The 21893-nt window shown below is 41.7% G+C and overlaps 1 protein-coding gene across 1 annotated transcript in view; it reads right to left on the bottom strand.

Annotated features, from left to right (window-relative positions):
* LOC147678518 (extracellular calcium-sensing receptor-like) overlaps window positions 1-19737 on the bottom strand; it is a 46801-nt gene extending 27064 nt beyond the window's left edge. The window contains exons 1-2 of the mRNA XM_086945664.1: window positions 19457-19737; window positions 8798-9089 (exon numbers count right to left, since the gene is read on the bottom strand). Coding sequence (XP_086801790.1) covers window positions 8798-9089; window positions 19457-19737 — 573 coding nt within the window. The remainder of the gene's footprint in view (window positions 1-8797; window positions 9090-19456) is intronic.
* Between the last annotated feature and the right edge of the window lie 2156 nt (window positions 19738-21893).

Genomic DNA, 21893 nt, shown 5'->3' with positions numbered 1-21893 from the left:
CCAATAGTATTGGGTGGTAAATAACGAATTTCTAAGGGCCTGTGGCACTGTAAACTGTGCCACCTACATATTGAATTACAGAATCGGTATATTCACCGATTCGGTATTTTACCGAATCAGTAAATTTACCGAATCGGTAAATATACCGATTCTGTAATATTCTAGCCCCCTACATTACAATACCCAAATACCGGTCGGTAACGGCCGAAATTGGCCGTTACCGACCGGTATTTGGGCTCCTACATCTGGCCCCTGGTGATTTGTTTACAGGAAAACACATCTTCAATTAATAATCCTACATTCCTCAGAAAAGGCAAAGTAATTGTGAAAGTGATTACATCAACACAAAGAACTTCAAATGTGCTATTCTAGCTAAGGGTTGCTGGCAAAAGTGTCATTGCAGTGTATTTTTCCTTTCCTTGTAAGTGAAAAGGTCATCCAACTATGTTTTGCAGTCGTAACAAGCAGAGAAGGCATGGTCAACACCAACTTCAAAGTTTTTCACTGTCCTTAATGTTTTACTCCAAGTGCCTAATTTCAAGTGACTTATTGTGGGTACATTAAAGATCCAGAATTTCCTACTCTGGATAATATGCTCGCACCAAATAATGCCATTACAAACTATTTAAACTGGAATGGGGAATAACCTGCAGACCTAGGAATAGTGGATCTCTTTCATGATTAAGGACCCAATACCAGGGCTCTTACGGTTGCTGCTTGTGAGCGGGTGGTAAATGGGAGGTCAGAGAGCAGCGGGTGAGGGGCAACGCAGGCAGATAGTCCAATAGGATAGGACAATATCTACCTCCCCTGTGGTACAGGCAGTGGGCTGCCAGGCCCAGACTGTGCCTCTGCCAGCAGGCCTTGCCCACAGTAGTCTGTAGTTCTATCAGGTACAGAGTTGAAGCCAGGAGAACCATATGCAGTGCTTCTGGATCCACAATTACATGGACTAGAAACAGTGGGCCACTTGTAGTTGCTTGGAGCAGTATCCCTGGGTAACTGGGACACCACCCTACAGAACTCGCAATGGTGTCCGAGCATCACCCTCTAAGTTAAGATGTGCAGCACACACAATAGGTACTGCTTGCAAAAGCATTGGTTTCAGAGTTCATCCCTGGGTAATTACAAGTGTATTGATGTCTGTGGCAAAAGTGTAAAACTGCCACAGTTCTGCCTCAAAAACAGGTTTAAAGGTAAGCGACTGGAAGCCTATGCCGTCTAGCAGTAGATATCATGTCAAATCTACCTTCCACTGCTTGGCTGCACATCCACAGACAACATTGCACAGCCTGGCTAATTAGTATCTTGCACCCTTCTGCATCAGTGATCCATAAGTATCAAGGCCAATTTCCTGCTAGCCAGTCATAACTTCTTTCAAAACTAACACCATATTTAAAATAAAAACTTTGATACTTTTTCTGGAAATGATCTCAGGTGAGGGTCCAGCTCATGTTTTTTTAGGCTGTCTTGCTGAAAAGCTTTCATTGTATGTTTGTATAACACATGCAGTCTGTAAACATTAATCATTTGATGCATCTTTCCTGCCCTCGTCTTGGATGTGCCCATATCCAAGACGAGGCTTGGAAGGAGGCTAAGAACTTACCACTCCTAAAAAAGCCGTCTTTGGACCCCCTCTGCCCAGGAAATTACCAGCCTAACTGCCTCCTTCCTGCTTTGGCGAAGGTGTGTGAGAAGGTGGTTAATAAACGGCTCACAGACTTTGTGGAAAGGGAGGCGCTTCTGCATCATGCCCAATCAGGGTTCAAGTCATCCCATAGTACAGAAACAGTGCTGGTGAAGGTGGCAGAGGCCATCCGGGAGTGCTTTAACGGCGGCGGGAGAGCGGCATTACTTTTGCTCAACCTCTCGTCCTCGTTCAACACGGTCCCGCACTCACTTCTCCTGTCACGTCTGGCTAGGATTGGTCAGTCGGGTGCCGTGTGGGGCTGGTTCCGGTCCTTCTTGGAAGGGCGGGTTCAGCATATCTGGATTCCACTGTCCTCCTCCTCCCCTCAGCCCATAACAATGAGAGTCCCCCAGGGATCCTTCCCTAGCCCCCTTCTTTTTAATATCTATGTTACTGTGCTTATATATTTGGCAGAGGAGTTGGGGGCTAAGGTGATGGCATACGCAGATGACACTCAGTTGCTTTTTAGCTGGGACAAAGATGCAAACTCTGTACTACTGGTTCAACACTGCCTATCTTCTATCTTTATATGGCTTGCGGAGGCGCAGCTTAAGTGTAATGAAGAAAAGACAGAGGTCCTGCTATTTGGCAAGTTCCCCCTCAACTTTAGAGACAGGCTCTGGCCTCCTGAGTTTCCATCAACTACCTCATCAGGGAATCCAACTAAAAACCTTGGGGAATGGTTTGATGAATGACTTTCCTTCTCGAAACACATTAAGAAGCTACCTGGATGTTTTTCGGCCTGCTTAAAACTCTCAGAAGATTCTTCCCCCTCGTACCTCAGGCGGCGAGGAAGACGGTCACATGTGCGCTGATTCTGTTACGGCTGGACTAGGCCAATGCCCTTCATGCTGGTATCCCTGGGTACGTGCTGAAGAAGTTGCAGGTGGTTCAAAACACGGCATCCAGAATTCTATTGGGCATTTCGGCTAGGAACAGTGTCCATCAGCAGCAGCATTCACTCCACTGGCTCCCCATAGTGGATAGAGTCAAATTTAAATTATTGACTTTGGCCCACCGTGCTCTTCATGGTTGTGGTCCTCTTCACTTGCAGAGGTGTCTCTCTTTTTATGTTTCCGCGCACCCCCTGAGATCCTCGTCCCTTTGTTATGCTCAGGTCCCTCGTTTCAAGTTTCAGAGAATAGGGGGCACCTCTTTTACAGTGAAGGCGGTGGCTGCCTGGAATGCGCTGCGTACCATTGGGAACCCAGTTACGTTCAAGAGGAAACTGAAAACACACCTATTCTCCTGAAAGCACACTGTCCTTACTCTGCCAGGCTCCGCACCGGGACACTCATGAGTAGCTGTGCATGTTATAAACTCATATAACATAACATATCAGATTATAAGGTTGTGCCTTTTACATTGATACAAAGGTATCTCACCATGCTTGCCACAGTCTACTTTCTGTTCGAAATTAATGGGACCATTCGTGGTATACAAAATATTTTCCCAGGATTTAAATGGAATAATCTCTTTGGAAACTTATGTGCAAGTCCTTTTGTGACCACAAACCCTGCAAATTTACAGATCACACTGTTTGTGACTGTACACATGATTTCCTTCCGTACAAAATCCTTTTACAAGTAGGAAAATGATTTTTAACTCCTAAAATGAATTTTGCAATCCTTTCCGAATCACAATTGGGGAGGGGTATGAATTGGAAACCACCTTATATTTCCAATTCCGAAAAGAATGTAGCAAACATTAATGGCTACAACAGTGATCTCAAACTTATATGTTATGGACTCCTGAGTTGGGATGTTAAATAGTTAGCAAAGGGGGAAAGAGGAAAATCGTGTTAGCCTCGGAGGAAGTCATTAGTGGTCCATGGTGCTAATGCTCCCCCTAAAGTTTTACAAAATGGAAAGCTCTTTTGTTTTTAAATTCAGTACTTGTAAATTTAAGTGACATGGGATTCTTAAAAAACAAAGTCCGCCATTTTGGAATTCAATCCAAGGTATGGTGGTCAGTTGTACCTTGCAAGCCACCACAAAATGTAATGTGCCTAATGAACGTTAATTTGGAAGGTCACTTTTTGACCCCCTAAAAGTCGGTATTTTTTTAACTAACCTGTCCGTACAAAGGTCAGTTTGCAAAACACTATTGCAGTCTCAAAATGTAAATGCGCAAATTGTTGCCATTTTTTGCTCTATAAGGCACATGCCTCAAAAGAAAAAAACGGTCGCAAACGGGCAGATTCTCAGAATCTGCCCCTTTGCGACCAGTATTTTTGCATTTGGAATGCATCATCCCAAATGCAAAAATCGCAATTTAAGTAATCTCTAAATTGTGATTACTTAAATTGCGATTGCCTTTAATGAATCGCAAATTGCAATGCATTAAAGTAAAAAAATTAGCGATTTCGCTAATAGGAGTAACAAATTACCATCAATTTGTACTTGACGTACATTTTTCAAAGTTCCATTTTACACACACACACATGCCCATGAATTGAAGGTGAATTATTCAAGGAAGATAAATGGTGTAAAAAAATAGCGCATTTAACTTGGTAAAGAACAGTAGAGTAAAGAAAGATTTAAAATGGGTAGTAGTATATTTACAATGGTAGTTTTTGTGATGTCGGGACCGACAGGAAACAGGGTTCGCATCGAGAAGAGAAGGAAGCGAAATGTATTTACAAAGGGGAAACCGGTGTTGTGTACTGATTCTATACTGTGGTGGCAAAAAATAAGTGAAAGGTAGCACCTCAAGATTGTAAGAATATCTAGTAAACAAGTGATACCATTGTGACATATTTAGGGGTAATTTGGTGTTAATGCATGGATATTCTGGTGTGGCAGCGCACTCGCTATGGTGGCAGATGCCATGGTATTCTAAACAGTGATCATGCAGGTGGTTTAGAGCTAATCTGGATTGCACGTCAGTGCCTAGGCAGATAGCGCGGTTCTATTGTGGAATATATCATGTGTTATGTGAGCTCACTCTGACTATGAGCCCAAGTAAAGGCAGTGAAGTTATTGCATCACACAAGAAGGCGTTATATGGCTTACCTGCTTATAACTTAAAGTGTAAATCAAGTCGTCTTGGTCAAAAAGGTCCTAAGGCTTCTGAAGGGGAACTTTTGAGAATACGCAGAAATTGTAGCAAAGAGGAGGTATTCAACGAAAAAGGACACAAAATTGTGTCGAGACTAAGTAAGCGAGGGTATGATCCTAATACACTAAACAATACCTTAGCCACAGTGGCCCAAATGGAACGCAAACAAATGTTCCTACCCAAACAACAACAAGAGCGTAACACCCTGATCCATTTTATTACAGACTATCATAATGGTCATCACCAAATAAGACAAAGCTTGGAACAACACTGGAATCTTTTACAACAAACACCCAGCCTAAATGACCATCTCAAAACATATCCAGAAATGACATTCAGACGAGCACCCAACCTCAAGAACCTTCTGTGCAAATCTGAATTTGAGGACAAAAGGAAAGCCATCACCACATTCCTAGACAGACCACCAGGATTTCACACGTGTAAAAACTGCTGTATTCGCAAACTGTGCAGAAGCAAAACAATGCAGGTACCATTAACACAGGGAAAGGAATTTACCATCAAAGAATGAATTGATTGCAACAGCAAATTCACCATCTACGTAATCATCTGCCTTTGTAACCTCCCATGCATTGGGAGCACAATACTACCACTACGCACCCGGATTCAGGAACACTACCGAAACATACATAAGCACAACACCGCTCATCCACTCACAGAGCATTTCCACGACAAGCATCCACACAAAAAAAGCCTTCCTCTTCTTTGACATGGAAATTGTCCATCCAGCCAGAAGAGGGATAGACCGTGAAGCAAAACTCAGAAGACGAGAAAGTGAACTCATTCTGAAATTCAAAACAGTGACCTTGGGGCTTAACAAAGATGCAGAAATGTATGTGTGGCTGGGAGAAGACTAGTGCAAAAGGGCACTACTGGACTAAATTGGAAATTATGCTGTACCTCTACTATATTACATCTCTCCCCTATGCCCTACCTATCTTCTCCACCCTTGCCTGCCCACGCAGTCAGAAACTTGTTTGATGCATATGTAATACCTTGAAATAGCGACTGTCCCCATAAAACTATGTATATGTGCATTTATGCTCTTTGCTTCGATCCGACAATATGCAACCTTACTCTTGTATATGTGCATTTATGCTCTTTGCTTTGATCTGACACTATGCAACCTTACTTTTCACGTTGCTGTCACCCTCTTGATTCAGGAACTACCTGCGCCGACCGGGGCGCACCAGCACCATGACAAGCCATTAGCGAATCTCACATCCCACACACTTCTACCACAAACCCCCACCCCCTCCCCCTTTTCTTTACCCCTCTAGCCCACATATTGGCATTACTACTCTCCCCATACCACTCTGTACATGTGCCTGCTGGCGCATTATTCAATCCGCCGCGTGAAACTCAAGTGCACGATTGACCAAGGACATTAGACATTGATGACCCACTGACGTATACAGGGGTCCTACCACGCAATTCAATTAATTTCATCTTATTGCTCTCCCTCTATCACGCCTAGGGCTTGGGACCATTCCACCTACATACTCTGTTTTTATTGCCACTCACCAATCTGCCTATTCACTCTGTTCGTATCGCTCATTCACCAAACCACCACCATTCCAATATGGCGCCCAACATCACTAGTAGTCTTCCCTCTGATTTATGAACCGGAAGCCATGCAGCTGTGCAATTACTGATGAATATAGGGGTTTCCCCTCCCCCCACGGAATTTAATATTTTTCATCCTATTGTTTTCCCTCTCCCACGCCTTGCTGTGGGACCATTCCACCTACTCACTGTGTTTTTATCCCCACTCACGGAACCACTACCTTTCCAATATGGCGCCAAACACCACAAGTAGATTTCCTTCTGAGTCATGAACCGGAAGCCATAAAGTTGGGCATTTAAACTGGCCACCAAACCTCTCCCGTAGTTATCGACTACAACTGACTACAACAACGTGGACCGGCATTAAGCCAGTTATTCAGAGGTGAGCGACTAGCCAATGACCAATAACGCTCTACAACATGTCCAATTACGACTCCTCTTCCCAGAACCTGACAGTTACCTGCCCCTTTCTTATTTTTTCCCATTCAGAATCCTTAGGACCTTTTTGACCAAGACGACTTGATTTATACTTTGGGCTTATAAACCGGTAAGCCATATAACGCCTTCTTGTGTGACGCAATAACTTCACTGCCTTTACTTGGGCTCATAGTCAGAGCGAGCTCACATAAAGCATGATATATTCAACAATAGAACCGCGCTATCTGCCTCAGGCACCGACGGGCAACTTGGATTAGCTCTAAACCACCCGCATGATCACTGTTTAGAATACCATGGCATCTGCAACCATAGCGATTGTGCCGCCACACCAGAATATCCATGCTTTAACACCAAATTACCCCTAAATATTTCACAATGTTATCACTTGTTTACTAGATAATCTTACAATCTTGAGGTGTTACCTTTCACTTATATTGCGTCACCACAGTATGGAATTAGTGCACAAAACCAGTTTCCCCTGTGTAAATAAATTTTGCTTCCTTCTCTTCTCGATTCGAACCCTGTTTCCTGTTGGACCCGACATCACAAAAACTACCATTGTACATATACTACTACCCATTTAAAAATGTTTCTTTACTCTACTGTTCTTTACCATTTTACATGCTCCATTTTTTTACACCATTTATCTTCCTTGAATAATTCACCTTCAATTCGTTATTTGTGGCACCTATTTTACGTTATCATATGTTATATGTCGCATTAATGTTTTACTCAAAAAATGCCTTTCTAATACCACTGCTACGCCTGATGCATGAATTCTGTTTCTTTTGCCTACTCATTTACAATGCGTCATCTACGCTCAATACGCTGTCATCCAATTCATAAACCTGAAATCGGTCTTTTTTCAATCCAATGATACCCTTCTACCCTACTGTACTGTTTTATATTGTCTCCCAAATATTCGCCAACCAAATTCGTGGGTATTTGCTTTTAATTATGGATTATCTTTTTTCCAACTAACGAATATGCTACCATGGTGAATTTAACCTACTACATGTGATGACCGCTGGTACATTACACACCATTCCTCCTTCTACATTAGGTGCCGTATATCAACTACTTTTGTAAATTGATTATACAATGCGATCCCAGACTGACATGTGTATTTCATTTAACTTGCCTGCTTGTGTAAATTTATGATACATATATTATATGATCTACACACCTCCTGTGGCTCCTTCTGTCTCTACTCTCTTCTTGTCCCCTTCTCTCCTATCCTATTCCCCGGCTATTTTTCATTGCCTCCTCAATCTCCCATATCTCTATTTCTCCCTGTATGATTCCCAAAAACTTTTTTTTTTGCCTTTCCCATGTGTCTGTCTTTTAAATATGACGTACCTTACTGATCTAAACCACTATACACCTCTGTCATTGTGTGCCTTTTCTGTCTCTTCCCCCATCACTCCCCACCTACCCATTTCAAGGTTACTCCACAAAATTCACTTTCCTCTTCTTTCCTCTTTTTTCTCTCACCGACCTTATTAACATTCCTCTTTTCTTTCATGGGGATACACACCACCCTCCTACTTTGCAAATTATGAATGTATGTACAGCCCTGAGGAAGCCCCAGGCCGGATGGTTGTGTAAAGGGGTGAAACATGTGTTGGCTGTTTCTTCACTCACTCTTACGGATAGAGTGACAATACTATCATAAACACCTTACATATAAACCAGTGTGTGATTGGAATTTTTCCAGAAAGAACACATGAAACTAATCTTGCCTTGACAATCCTGTTGAACATCATTATGTTACCACTGTTGTTGATTTACACCTTACACCCAGTTATCCCAAGGTTTCCTATGTAAGGTCTTAGTAGCTTGAAAGTTTTACCTGCATTTTCCATTTAATTCTTTCAAGTTCTGTACTGGGATAGTATTGGGAAAATTCTAAACTGCTAGCAACACAATGCACAACCTGAGGACTGAATTAGCTCAACAAATCTGATTACCTAGCCCATCCTTTAATCATAGAAAATATCATAAGAATGGTAAGCATGAACGCACCTGTGGGTATCGATACAGCCCCAGTACTCGTGCCATCTGTATAGAGTTTGGTGACACAGTGTCCCCCACAATTCCCACCAGTGGCTTCTTGCCCAGGCACCTGTAGTTTGGGATGGGCAATTTCCTCTCTGATAGCATCCAAAAGGTTCCTTCCAGGACTGGCGTCATCATCATGCATGAGTCATGGATCCGGAAGCCCAGTGTTATATTGGGTAAGAGAGTGTGGCTCCTGTTTATCTCCTCCACTGCAAACACCATAGACTGGAGCCACTGGTAACTCTGTAGGCTGAATCTGAAGTGGAGAATATCATTGGCTTTTTAGTCGTCTGATCAAGAGTTGTTTAAGAATTTCCCATACCCAAAATAGCATGTATGTACTGAGCGTTATATGGCACATTAAATATAACAATATCTTAATGCTTGCACTCTTAGTATAACTTCTACACTTGCTGGCCATTTGCAACTGATATGACTATTCTGTTGTAAGGATGTAATAGAGTTTAGCTGGAAACAGTCTCTTTTGGTAAAATATCTACTTATTGGTCTACTGAACCAAAGTAGAGACGAGCTGGATTCAGTCTGAATGACTCCTTCTAAATCAAACAAATTACCTTGAAAGTGACTCATAAAAACTGGCAGCTGTATATTAGTAGATTTTAAAAGAACTGACTTCACCAATAATATAAATAACCTGCAGCTGAAAATTCTTGTTGATCAGAAAGAGCAAGAGAAGCTCCATGTCACAAAGCATTTTGACTAGTGCTATTAGGATAGCACTTACTTTGAATGCTGTCCTATGTTGCTATCATGACAGCTGTTCCACTACTAACCTCTAATAATGAGGAGTCCACTCTCCAGTTGAAAAATAGTGTGTCATTTGTTGAGGTTAAACTCAAAAATGTATATCAGGGAACATAATTATATTTTGTATGTGAGGAGGGTTAAGTTTGTGGGCCCCTAAAGTTGAACAATTTGAGGTGGGGGTTGTGTGGTGATTATTAGCAGGTCATTGCGTTCCTATTTCTAATATATTTCTCCCTCTATTGGAACTGGATCACAGTGACTGACTCTCAGACTATTCTCCTACTCCCTTTTATATTGGCAGGCAATCTGAAGCTAGCACCCTTCCTAGAGTTGTGGGTCCCGATTTGAATACTACAGTAAGGTTTATCTGCTGGAGTGTTGCTGGCATCAGGGCCAAGATGTTGGATCTTGAGTGAACAATTAGTTTGTTTTGGGAAAGTTTCCGAATCCTGCATTGGCGACTATAATCCTATCAAGCTCATTCTGAGACTATCCACTTGTGTTAGACCAATCACCTCTCCTGGCTTAACAGGTTTGATCCCAAAAGATAAGGGTCTCAGGATCAAGTGGCAAAGCATATCGATTCTAACTATGTTAAATTCCTTCTTTGGTTTCAACCTGACCCTGATTATGGATTCACTGTTAATTCTTGATACTCTCTCCACCAATATTTGAGATGCCTTTTAGGTCCTAAATGTATCTACCAGAGTGATCATACTTGATCTGTTGGGTTTAACTGGGCTCATAAAGTTAGTGGTTTGATAGAGTGTATTATCTGCAATCTTAGGATCCTGTGAATCGCCTAACATGTGGCCAAGGAACCAGCTTAATATCACCTTAGCAGGGCCAGCTTATAAGGAGACTATTACCAGTAGGAAGCTAACTCTAAAAGAGGAAACAATGGGGTGCCTAGTGTATACCTTCAATATTGGAGATGATATGGGTTTCTGGGAGATAGTCAATGGTAATCAGTTATCCTTGACTCTCTCTGAGGGCCTGGGTTCCAACATCAATCCTGAACAATGGGTGTTGCATTTTAAGCAGATTTACTCATTAGGGCACTGTGTGACACTAACTTCTGTAGAGGGGGATCCTATAGTTCCCTGGGTATCTCCTTCGAGCTTGAGAAAATGTTGTGCGCTATAATAGCTAGTCCTTTCACCAAGGCTTCATGGACTTTTGATATGGTGAATATCCCTTTTTAGAGCCCTCTGATAACCAGGGCTGGACTGGCCAAAGTGGTCATCAGGCATGTCCCCTAGGAGGGTGGAATGGTGGGGGCAAGTTTTGCAACAGGGGGGCTGGTGTTCCTACTGAGGGCTGGTTTTGCAGCGACGGTGGATTGTCGGCCCCAGTAACAAAAGCAGCAGTGCTTCACACTTGCACCTCCCACCTGGTCTGACAAATTTGCTATGGCTGCTTTGGGTTTCCAGTCCAGCGTTGCTAATAACCGATGTTTTTAACGCTCCTGCAGCCTCCAGAATCCCTAGTTCATGGAAATCTGCGGTCATTGTACTTGTATTTAAGAAGGGAGATCAACAGAATGCTAGATGCTACAGACCCATCTGCATTTTAGATTCTGTAGTTAAAATTGTAGACTGGGATATTCTACAAATAATTAAAGACTGGATCCTGTGGAACAACATGCTTTTTTAAGTTCAGCATGGTTTTAGAGTAGGTAATTATACTTTGGAAAAGGGCCTGAACCTTAACTTTATAACTGGGAAATATGCTACTGCTCAGAAAGGGGCTCTCAGCATTCATGGATCTAAGTAGTGCTGTTGATCAGGATGATACTGCTAAGAAAGGGTGAATCTACTTAGTATTCATGAATCTAGGTAGAGCTTTTGATTAGGCTAAGCTATGGGGTATTCTGACCTAACTTGAGTTGCCCAAGCAGTTGATCGACTTTCTACAGGCCCTTTATTCGGATGTCAATCCCTCTGTCAGATTTGGTACGGATGGGGAATGCACTCCTTCTTTTAGTTTGCCTTGATGGATTAGGTAAGGCTGCGTAATGTCACCTATTTTATTCTTGTCATATGTCAATGGTTTGAACTCATTCTTGGTAGATAACGGAAAAGATATGTCTAGAATAAAATCTGCATTTGTCTATTCCCTGTATATGGTGATGATGCAGTTTAGCTATCCCATACCTAAAATGGTTTTACAGGCCTCATAGATCTGTACGTTAAATTTATCGATGAATTAGATCTGTGCACCAACATAGCCAAGATGTTCTACATGCAATGTGGGAGGCAGCTTTCTGAAGTAAAACAACTAACTATTAAAGAAAAAGTTACTGCAAGGGTGAGCAACTTCACCTATTTGGGTGTTACCTTTGATTTACAGAATAATTGGTTAGTCTCTCTTCCAAATCGAAATTTACCTTTCAATCAGGCATGTGGGTCCCTATTTAGGTTTGCCTCTCTCGTGGGCAGCAAATCTATTTTACCCTTGATGCAAGTGAATAAAATGAAGTACTTCCCAGTTTTAACATATGGTGCCGCCGTCTGGGGGTAGCATCACTGTTCGAAAATTCATCATGAGGAGAATCCCTTCTGCAGGAGATTGTTGGGCTTGGGTCCCTCTAGATCTAGCGTTTTATGCATGAAGATTTGAACATTGATTATGTGGAAGATTTTGCTAATCTTGCCCAGTTGCTCCTGTGGATTACAATTTGGAGTAGTGAACATAGCACTTTTAGCAGAGTTGTGATACAAGATTGTCATAATTGTGAGAATGCTTCAAAAATTCTATGGCTTGACTATATCAGGAGCAGTGCTGCATCTTTAGGATGACCTGATCTATACTAGTGTCCCAATTTAGTTAAGAAAGGTGACCAGTCAACAATGAAAGAGTTTTTTTAAAGAACATTTCTGAAGAGAGATAGAGCAGTGCTACTGGCAAACCTACCCTGAGACCCTACTTGATTTTGATAACTTACATTGCACCTGATCCTTATCTTTCCCTTGTTAGAAACCCATGGGAAAATCTCGCCTTGCAAAGTTTCGTTCAGGTGCAATTAGGTCTTATATAAATTTTCCCCCTTGGCAATTTGATCCTAGCTCAGAAAGAACTTGCCCCTTTGATGGCAGTTCACTCCAGTCTTTGGGACACTTGGTCCTATTTTGTAAGTTTTATGACCCCCCAACCCCTGGTGTAGGTTTTTGTTACCCATTCTTAAATCTATGGGGCTTTATCAATATTGACTTGCTTTTCTCTATCTCCAAATGCAGTGTTAGCCTGTGTTGTCTTTTGCTGTTGGTCCATTTTTTGTTATGTGCAGTACTAGAACAGAATAATTAATTTTAAAGCATGCTCTTGTTTTTAACTTCACAGTTATACTGTGATGATTTAACATTTTGAAATGAGTTTTGAAATGTCTATTTATTTTTTATTAAGATGGCTTTTGCATGTTTTTATCGCTTTTGTTTTACAATTTTATCTCATACTAATTTTCCCTTCTGTATTGCTCTTTTATGATTATTGCTTAACAATCGAATAAAGATTTTTGATTCATTCAAGGTAGCGCTTGAAATAAACTCCTTTAGGATCATATTATGAAAACAGGATTAGGAGATAGTCATATGTGACAAGAACCTCTGTTCACATTGACTGTGGGGCAGTTTGTGGTGTGGTTAGTTGTTTTTGTACTGCTGTCTTTGCTGAAGTATTGCAATGTGATTTTGTTGTGTTGTACCGCAATTTTTGTGTTGTCTTTAGAATATTTGTGATGTGCTATGTTATGTCTAATTGTGATGTTATGCTGCTTTGTGCATGTTATTCTGTTACATTCAGTTGTTTACCTTAGATATGTCAACAAATGCTGCTATATTTCTAGTCAAAACTAGCAAATGCTTTGAAAGTTCTTCTGACAAGCACCCATGTATCCCTGTCTAGGGTGGAAAATTGCGCTGCTCAAACTCTTCAACCCCATAAGACACCCATTGAAAAAAAGGATAGGCCTCTACCAGTGCTCACTTTATGTGATATGGCTCTTTGAATGTAAAGATACATTTCTGTAGTGCTTGTGAGGGACATAGATGGTGCAACTATTTGTAATATAAGGAATAAAGTACTCACTACTGTAAATAAATAAACATAGTTATCTTTCCTCTAGTTGGGCACAGAACTCTACTGTGGCTCTTCCTAACTTCACAGTGTGTGGGAGTCAGGACTCTATCCCATATCTAAGCCAAGGATGCAAGGTAAACAGCAGAGAGAAAAGTTTACATTTAGACATATACCCTTTCAATCCACTTCATAAGAGATATCAATGCAAGTTATTTGATGAATGTATTTAATAATGAAATCCAGTTGTAGTTCTGGTCAGGATTACAGAAAGTTCCATTGTGTTGTTCCTGGGACAAGGGTCAATTTAATTATTATTTTAGTTAATTGTTAAACAACCAATATGTCGTCCTAACCGCTTATAAGTATAAATTATTGCTACCATCTAGTGCTATGGGTGGTCTATCATACCCACAGCTTAGAAGTGGGTTGGGGACATTATCGGTTGACCTGAATCCATGATAGCTATAAACATGTTTAGTTTGATTAAACTTACCATGTGAGAGTGGTTAGTCTTGGTTTTGGTAGGTTTGCTATGGGTCTATATTGTATTCTTCTGATTAATGAATGGCACCTAAAGTAATGGGTGAAATGGGCTCATAGCAGCTGGCATTTGGAATTTTTGTAATACATTCTACATGCTTGTGCATGTTCTATGAGCAGTAAACGCGGCACAGCACATTCTTACGATTTATCAATGAACCTTTACATCTGACGCTCTTTAAGTGCACTGTTGTCTACTTCTCTTTTTTTGTCAATAGACCTGAGAGTCCTGCAGTAACACATCTGCCACAGTGCTCAGTGAACTCATGAGCCTCTCTGGACAGGAGCACCTCATCCGTGGTCCATGTAGAGTGAAGATGCTGCTCCAGTGTAAACCCGGCAGTCAGTCTTCGGTTTCTAATGTTTCCTGGCTCATCCAAGGGGAATGGCTTTAGGAGCCTTAGAGGCACATGGCAGGATAGACACCACCATTGAGTGAAGGGAGTGGCATATGTGTGAAGCCGGGGCACGTGGAAGCCATTAGTGCACGTCTGTGCTTCGAGGCAACTAGTGTGATCATCTAAGGCCACCGTGCAGATGTATTAGACAGCCAATGCACACAGCTAAGAAGCATACAATGCACACATCTAAGAAGCATACAATGCACACAGCTAAGATGCATACAATTCACACAGCTAAGAAGCATACAATGCACACAGTTAAGATGCATACAATGCACACAGCTAAGAAGCATACAATGCACACAGCTAAGAAGCATACAATGCACACAGCTAAGAAGCATACAATGCACACAGCTAAGATGCATACAATTCACACAGCTAAGAAGCATACAATGCACACAGTTAAGATGCATACAATTCACACAGCTAAGAAGCATACAATGCACACAGTTAAGATGCATACAATTCACACAGCTAAGATGCATACAAAGCACACAGCTAAGAAGCATACAATGCACACAGCTAACATGCATACAATGCACACAGCTAAAAAGCATACAACACACACGGCTAAGATGCAAACAACTCACACAGCTAAGATACATACAATGCACACAGCTAAGATGCATACAATGCACACAGCTAAGATGCATACAATGCACACAGCTAACATGCATACAACGCACACAGCTAAAAAGCATACAACACACACAGCTAAGATGCATACAATGCGCACAGCTAAGAAGCATACAATGCACACAGCTAAGATGCATACAACTCACACAGCTAAGATGCATACAATGCGCACAGCTAAGATGCATACAACTCACACAGCTAAGAAGCATACAATGCACACAGCTAAGATGCAAACAACTCACACAGCTAAGATACATACAATGCACACAGCTAAGATGCATACAATGCACACAGCTAAGATGCATACAACTCACACAGCTAAGATGCATACAATGCGCACAGCTAAGAAGCATGCAATGCACACAGATAAGATGCATACAATTCACACAGCTAAGATGCATACAATGCGCACAGCTAAGAAGCATACAACGCACACAGCTAAGATGCATACAATGCACACAGCTAAGATGCATACAACTCACACAGCTAAGATGCATACAATGCGCACAGCTAAGAAGCATACAACGCACACAGCTAAGATGCAAACAACTCACACAGCTAAGATACATACAATGCACACAGCTAAGATGCATACAATGCACACAGCTAAGATGCATACAATGCACACAGCTAACATGCATACAACTCACACAGCTAAAAAGCATACAACACACACAGCTAAGATGCATACAATGCGCACAGCTAAGAAGCATACAATGCACACAGCTAAGATGCATACAACTCACACAGCTAAGATGCATACAATGCACACAGCTAAGATGCATACAATGCACACAGCTAAGATGCATACAATGCGCACAGCTAACATGCATACAACGCACACAGCTAAAAAGCATACACCACACACAGCTAAGATGCATACAATGCGCACAGCTAAGAAGCATACAATGCACACAGCTAAGATGCATACAATGCGCACAGCTAACATGCATACAACGCACACAGCTAAGATGCATACAAGGCACACAGTTAAGATGCATGCAATGCACACAGCTAAGAAGCATACAATGCACACAGCTAAGAAGCATACAATGCACACCGTTAAGATGCATGCAATGCACACAGCTAAGATGCATACAATGCACACAGCTAAGATGCATACAATGCACACAGCTAAGATGCATACAATGATACACACAGCTAAGATGCATGTAATGCACACAGCTAAGATGCATGTAATGCACACTGCTAAGAAGAATACAATGCACACAGCTAAGATGCATGCAATGCACACAGCTAAGATGTGTACTTACGGATTGTCGTTACTCCCACAGTGCTGGATCTGAAATAGCAACAGGGTGGTAGTTTGGAAGTCTGGTTGGGTGCGGTTAAGGAAGCAGCACATGTGATGCTGGGTTTGCCTCTGATGTGTCGGCTGTGCCTGGTAGGGTGCAGACCGGTTTCTTCTGCAGGGGTCAATGTTGTAACACAGCATGCGATCGAGAGTACGTGCAGTGGATAGCACCAAATTGAAGGACATAACTTTGGGATTGCGAAATTTGTGTAATTTGCTTTCTGCAAAAATTACACGAAATTACACAAAGTCACATGAAAGTCCAAACTAGCATTTAGCGCAAAACTTTAGCATTAAATCTTTTCTTGCGTCCATTTTGAATGCAAGGGTGCATTTTGCACTAAAAAGTGCCTCTCACACCAGCCATTCGTGCTCTGGTTAGTAGCTTTTTTTCCATACTAAGATTTTGGTGTGGTGTTAAGGCAAATCTTAGCAAATTTCGTGTAAATAGTGTAATCTGAAATTCGTAAAATTACACATGCTTATGCCGGAGTACCAGAAACAGTGCCCATGCCAGTGGAGTCAGGTGGGTCTGCTGCGGAGTTATCTCATTCTTCTCTGTGTTAATACATTTGAATTTCCTACAGAAAAATTTGATGAAACTGGTCTTGATTCAGGTGTTTTTTAGTGAACACATTTTAGGAGATATTGTGGCCATTCTGTTCATAAATGCAATATGTTATAATCAAATCACATCTACGCAGGCTGATTGGAGAGAACTGTGTTAAAGTTAGTTTTTCAGTCTGACATTAACTAAAATCCAATATTAACAGAAGAATTGTAGAGGGTGCCACCCGCCCGGCCGTCATGCCCCTTCCTTATTTTAAGATCTCTCTTGTGAATCCACCAGTGGAGAGAAGAAATGGATAGAGATACTTGAAAATTATAAGAAGGCTCTGAACAGCCTAGTTATTCAACCTGGGAGATAAAAAACTTTATTGGAGCTTGCTTTCTGCAACAAAAGAATCACACTCTTATCTGTGGATGTGACTGCCCAAGAACAACCTGATGTCAAAGCTGTTGACATCAACCTGGAGAGGCAAAAAACTATAGACCAATTTGTGGTAAGGTTGTGGACACTTGAGTCAACGGGATCCATGATTAGACGGTGTTTTTTCCTTCTGGCACAGCATTGCACAAAAACTTTGCCAGAGCCTTTCTGCCTGGGTGAAACTACATTCCCCAGGCTCCACAGGGGCACAGGAGGGGCTGCTGCTGATGACGTGCTATTAAAGAGCTGGACTCTTCCCGCAACGCGGGACTCACAAGGGCGTGCGCCCGGGCCAGGACAGAACCATCTTGAATATTACTTATTAATGTCCTTTGAAAACAATTGCCTGAGTGTAAAGTAAGCTACAAAAAATTCCAGTGACACTACTCACTATCTTTTGACCGTTAAAAATAAAAAAGAAAATCAATTGTGGAAAAGAAAAAAGAAACTGAGACCTTGAACATTTGTGACAGTAAAATAATTGTTTTAATTTTAGATTAAGCATGGTTTTTGTAAGAGTCATTGTTCCTTTAAAATAGCTTGTACTCATGGTCGCTGTTTTCTCTTGGGTTCCCTTTATGGTTTGTATAACATAAAATAATCAAACTGCATACTACTAATAAATAATGAGATGCTGCAAGAGATCATTTTCAGATAAATAGTGTGAACACAAATTAAGCCTGACTCTAAATCGAGGATAAAGTTGTAAACACATTAATAGTATGTACAGAATAAAAGATGAACACGTTTTTATTGCATCGAAGTGTGCATATGTACCATGAAGGTCTCAGGGGAACATTTTATGTGATTTACACAAATGTTTATTCTAGGAGAGAGCTGGTGCAGTGTTGATGAAGCAGCGCCATTCCTGTATCTACACTCAATGCAAATGTCTTCATTGTTGGTGAATGCAGTTTTCATTGAGTCTGCTGAGTGTGTGTCTGTTTTCTCTTTTAAAACCCTCTGCAATTCTAAAACCCTGGAATCCGATTTTTACCAAAACCAAATGCACTAAATATTAGACTAGCTATAGGAAATGATGCTAGAGAATATGCCACATTTGCCGATTTGTGCAAAAACAGGGGACCCCTACTAATAATGCGTTTGCTACACGTAGGAATAACAGTCATTTGAAAAAAAAAGAACTGTAGCAAACAGATTCTATCTAATATGCCATATCCTATAAGGTGGACTTCTGTATCAATACAGTACACAGGACAACATGAAGAAACAAACCATATATAGGGAAATTGTACCGCATTGCCAACTTCTATAGTCCCTTAACCAACTAGTCATTTGGTGTTGATTTATGTTTCCTTTTGTATGTTTTTTATTATTGACCAGATGTACTTGATATAACATGAATTTTTGAAATTCAGTATAATTGAATGAAGATAAAATAAGAAAATATAAATAAACAAAATATATTTTTATAAAATTTAGTTAGTAATTGTTTGTTTCTTCATGTTGTCATGTGTGCTGTATTGACACAGAAGTCCACCATATAGTATATGGCATATAAAATATAATCTGTTTGCTACAGTTCTCCTTTTTTATCAAATGACATTTGCTGATTTGGTCAGATTAAGTGTTCAATAATTTCTCTTGCTACTGCTGTAAATGCAGCCCTCTCCAAATCATAGTTTAGCTTTACATTGCTGCATAGCTGTCGCTGTTGTACATATAGTCATAATGCTCATAACAGCCACCGTCAGATTAGAGGGGCCTCGCACATTTTCTTTTAGCCCAGGGCCTCGCAAATCCTAGAACCGGCCCTGCTACAAGGCTTCAAACTACCCCGGTTTGACAAGTATGCATAATGCGGTGCTAGAACCATGACACGAAATGAAGAAACACAAAAACAGGTAAACACATAAATATTATGGATGTCCTACGTTTCACAGTTGAAAAATGAAGGTCTTGATGCGAAGGAGATGGGGGTGAAGCCCGGCAGGTGGACGGCGAACATGCCACCAATCAGCAGGTCCCCTTCCCTGGGGTACCCGGTCACCTCCTCCTCGCTGCCCAGGCGGCAGGCGGCCTCTGCCTCGGCGCAGACGGAGGCCAGGGCCAGGCCTGAGAGCCTCACACACAGCATGGCCATCCAGCACCGGTGGGGGCGGGGGCGGCTTTCGGGGGCCCCTCTTGCAGGAGCTGGGGGCTCCACTCTCCCCATCGTCCGCTGTCCTACAGCATCTTCACCAGCACCCTATGTACAAACACTGTGGGCATTAACCGCAGAGAATGAGCGCTATTTCAAGTGTAGAAATAATTCATTTATCCACTTATTAAGAACTTCAAAGAAATAAGAGTTGTTTTTATGTACCGGGCATTCTAGCATTGTCTCTGACAAAATCCCCACCCTGACTGACCCCCATAGATGCAACCCTAACAGAACCCTAGCCATCAACAAGTACAATTTCCTTAAACATGATTTTCAATTGGTAATATATCCATAAACTTGCATAGCCTAAAGTCCAAAGTTATTATCTAAAATAAAGTTTATTAAATTTTCTGATATAACATATGACATAAATATGGACAACACATATAAAACTACAATTATCATAGAGGTCATAAACATAGATATCAATAATTATGGAGCCCCATAATCACAAAGCGTAGACCAATGGAACATGTGTGATTACAAACTAGAAAACAAATCACAAACATGAAACAAATCTAATACATACAAAACAATCACAAAACAAAAGACAATGATATCATATAAAAAATATACAATACCAATATTCATACAGAACACAAAAAAAAGATGCGCCAAGGCGCTTTTCCGAGGTGAGAAATATTACGCCAATTACTTCATCAGGGCGCTGAGGATATATGAAGGGTGGTGGCCAGCAGCCATCCTGGATACAATGGGGCAGATTTACAAGCCCCTTGCGCTGGTTTTACGTCGCTGTTGCGTCACTTTTGTGACGCAGCGGCAGCGCAAAAGATGCGCCATGGTGCGGGGTATTTACAACGTGACTCATCTCCCAGGCGCACAATACCTTGCGCATCCCTGCCGGGATGCAGGGATGCACCAGTAATTGTAAATCTGCCCCAATGAATGTTTCTCAATATACAGTAAACGGGGCTCAATGGAAATACATATGTCTTCGGTTAGATAAAAGCAGCGTCATTGGCGACAGAGAATATAAAAGCAATAACCGATCCTAGAATATAAAAGCAATTACCGATCCTAGTCGGTGACGCTATTTATCAAGATGCTAGGGGTAGCTGATCTGCCTAGAGAATAATGAGCAGAAGGGAGGTGGAGAATAGACCTCTGACCCCTGATACATGAGTCATAATTCAAAAGCAGTGGCCCCTTGAGTGGGGGACATCAGGGACAGGTGTTGGTGCATAGGATGCAGAAACCGAGAGCGTTCTCTGTGTGAATGCCTGTCTTGCCCTCGGCAGCCAGTAATCATGGCTTACTCTGAGACTGCAGGAGGGGTTGTAATGCATTTGTGCAGTGGCATGCGAGTAGACAAGTAGGGGGAAGGCCCCTTTCACTTTTTTAACTCCAGTGCTTAATTTGTATAATAATAAGTGCCGGGGCTCTGTCCAGGAGCTACTGCAGCTAACTCTGCCCATTGCCCCTGTCATCACTGCCAATGGCAGTACCAAAACAACTACTACCCCTCTCTCGCCGGCAAGTGGGACAGTTCAGATTATTCCACGTCCCCAAAGTTAAGGAATTGCTGGGGAGGGATGTATTATTTATGTTTAATGTATATTGTATTCATAAACAGCCGTTGTTCCACTCATCTCTCAATTAGATGAGCAGCGACACCATGTGGCACATTGTCATAAGTGCGCTGTTGTCACTTGAGTGCCGAGCACCGGAAATTACCGGCTGAGATTAAGCACTGTTCAACTCGCAAGCATTTGAGACGTGTGCATTGCCATTTAAAATGTCTGTTGCGAATCGAAAAGCTAAATTGTGTATTAGCAGTTTTCAGGTTGGTTAACTCCTCCCAGATCAAATATAGACTTTTGATAATAACATCACTCCACAACTCCACCCTGAGCTTGAATGTGATGGTAAATCCTGCCACAGGAACAGGTCTCCTCAAAACACCGCTCCAGAGTCCCAGCCAACCTTGCACTGAGTGTGTGATTCCTGCTCTGAGAACAGCTCACCTGACAGCAACCCACTCCAATCCTAACCTACCCTTCACTGTGAATCTGATTCTTGCTTTAAGTAAAGCTACCCTGACAACACCCCCACAGCCCTAGCACATCCTTCAATGTGAAAGTGGTTGCGGCAGTAAAACGAAATGCCTGACAAGAACCCCATTATAAATACAGCCCCCCTACATCTCT

The sequence above is a fragment of the Lissotriton vulgaris genome, chromosome 12 (genome assembly GCF_964263255.1).
Source record: "Lissotriton vulgaris chromosome 12, aLisVul1.2, whole genome shotgun sequence".
Classification (NCBI taxonomy): Eukaryota; Metazoa; Chordata; class Amphibia; order Caudata; family Salamandridae; genus Lissotriton; species Lissotriton vulgaris.
Note: the sequence above shows the minus strand (reverse complement) of the source record. Positions and strands in the feature narration are given on the sequence as shown.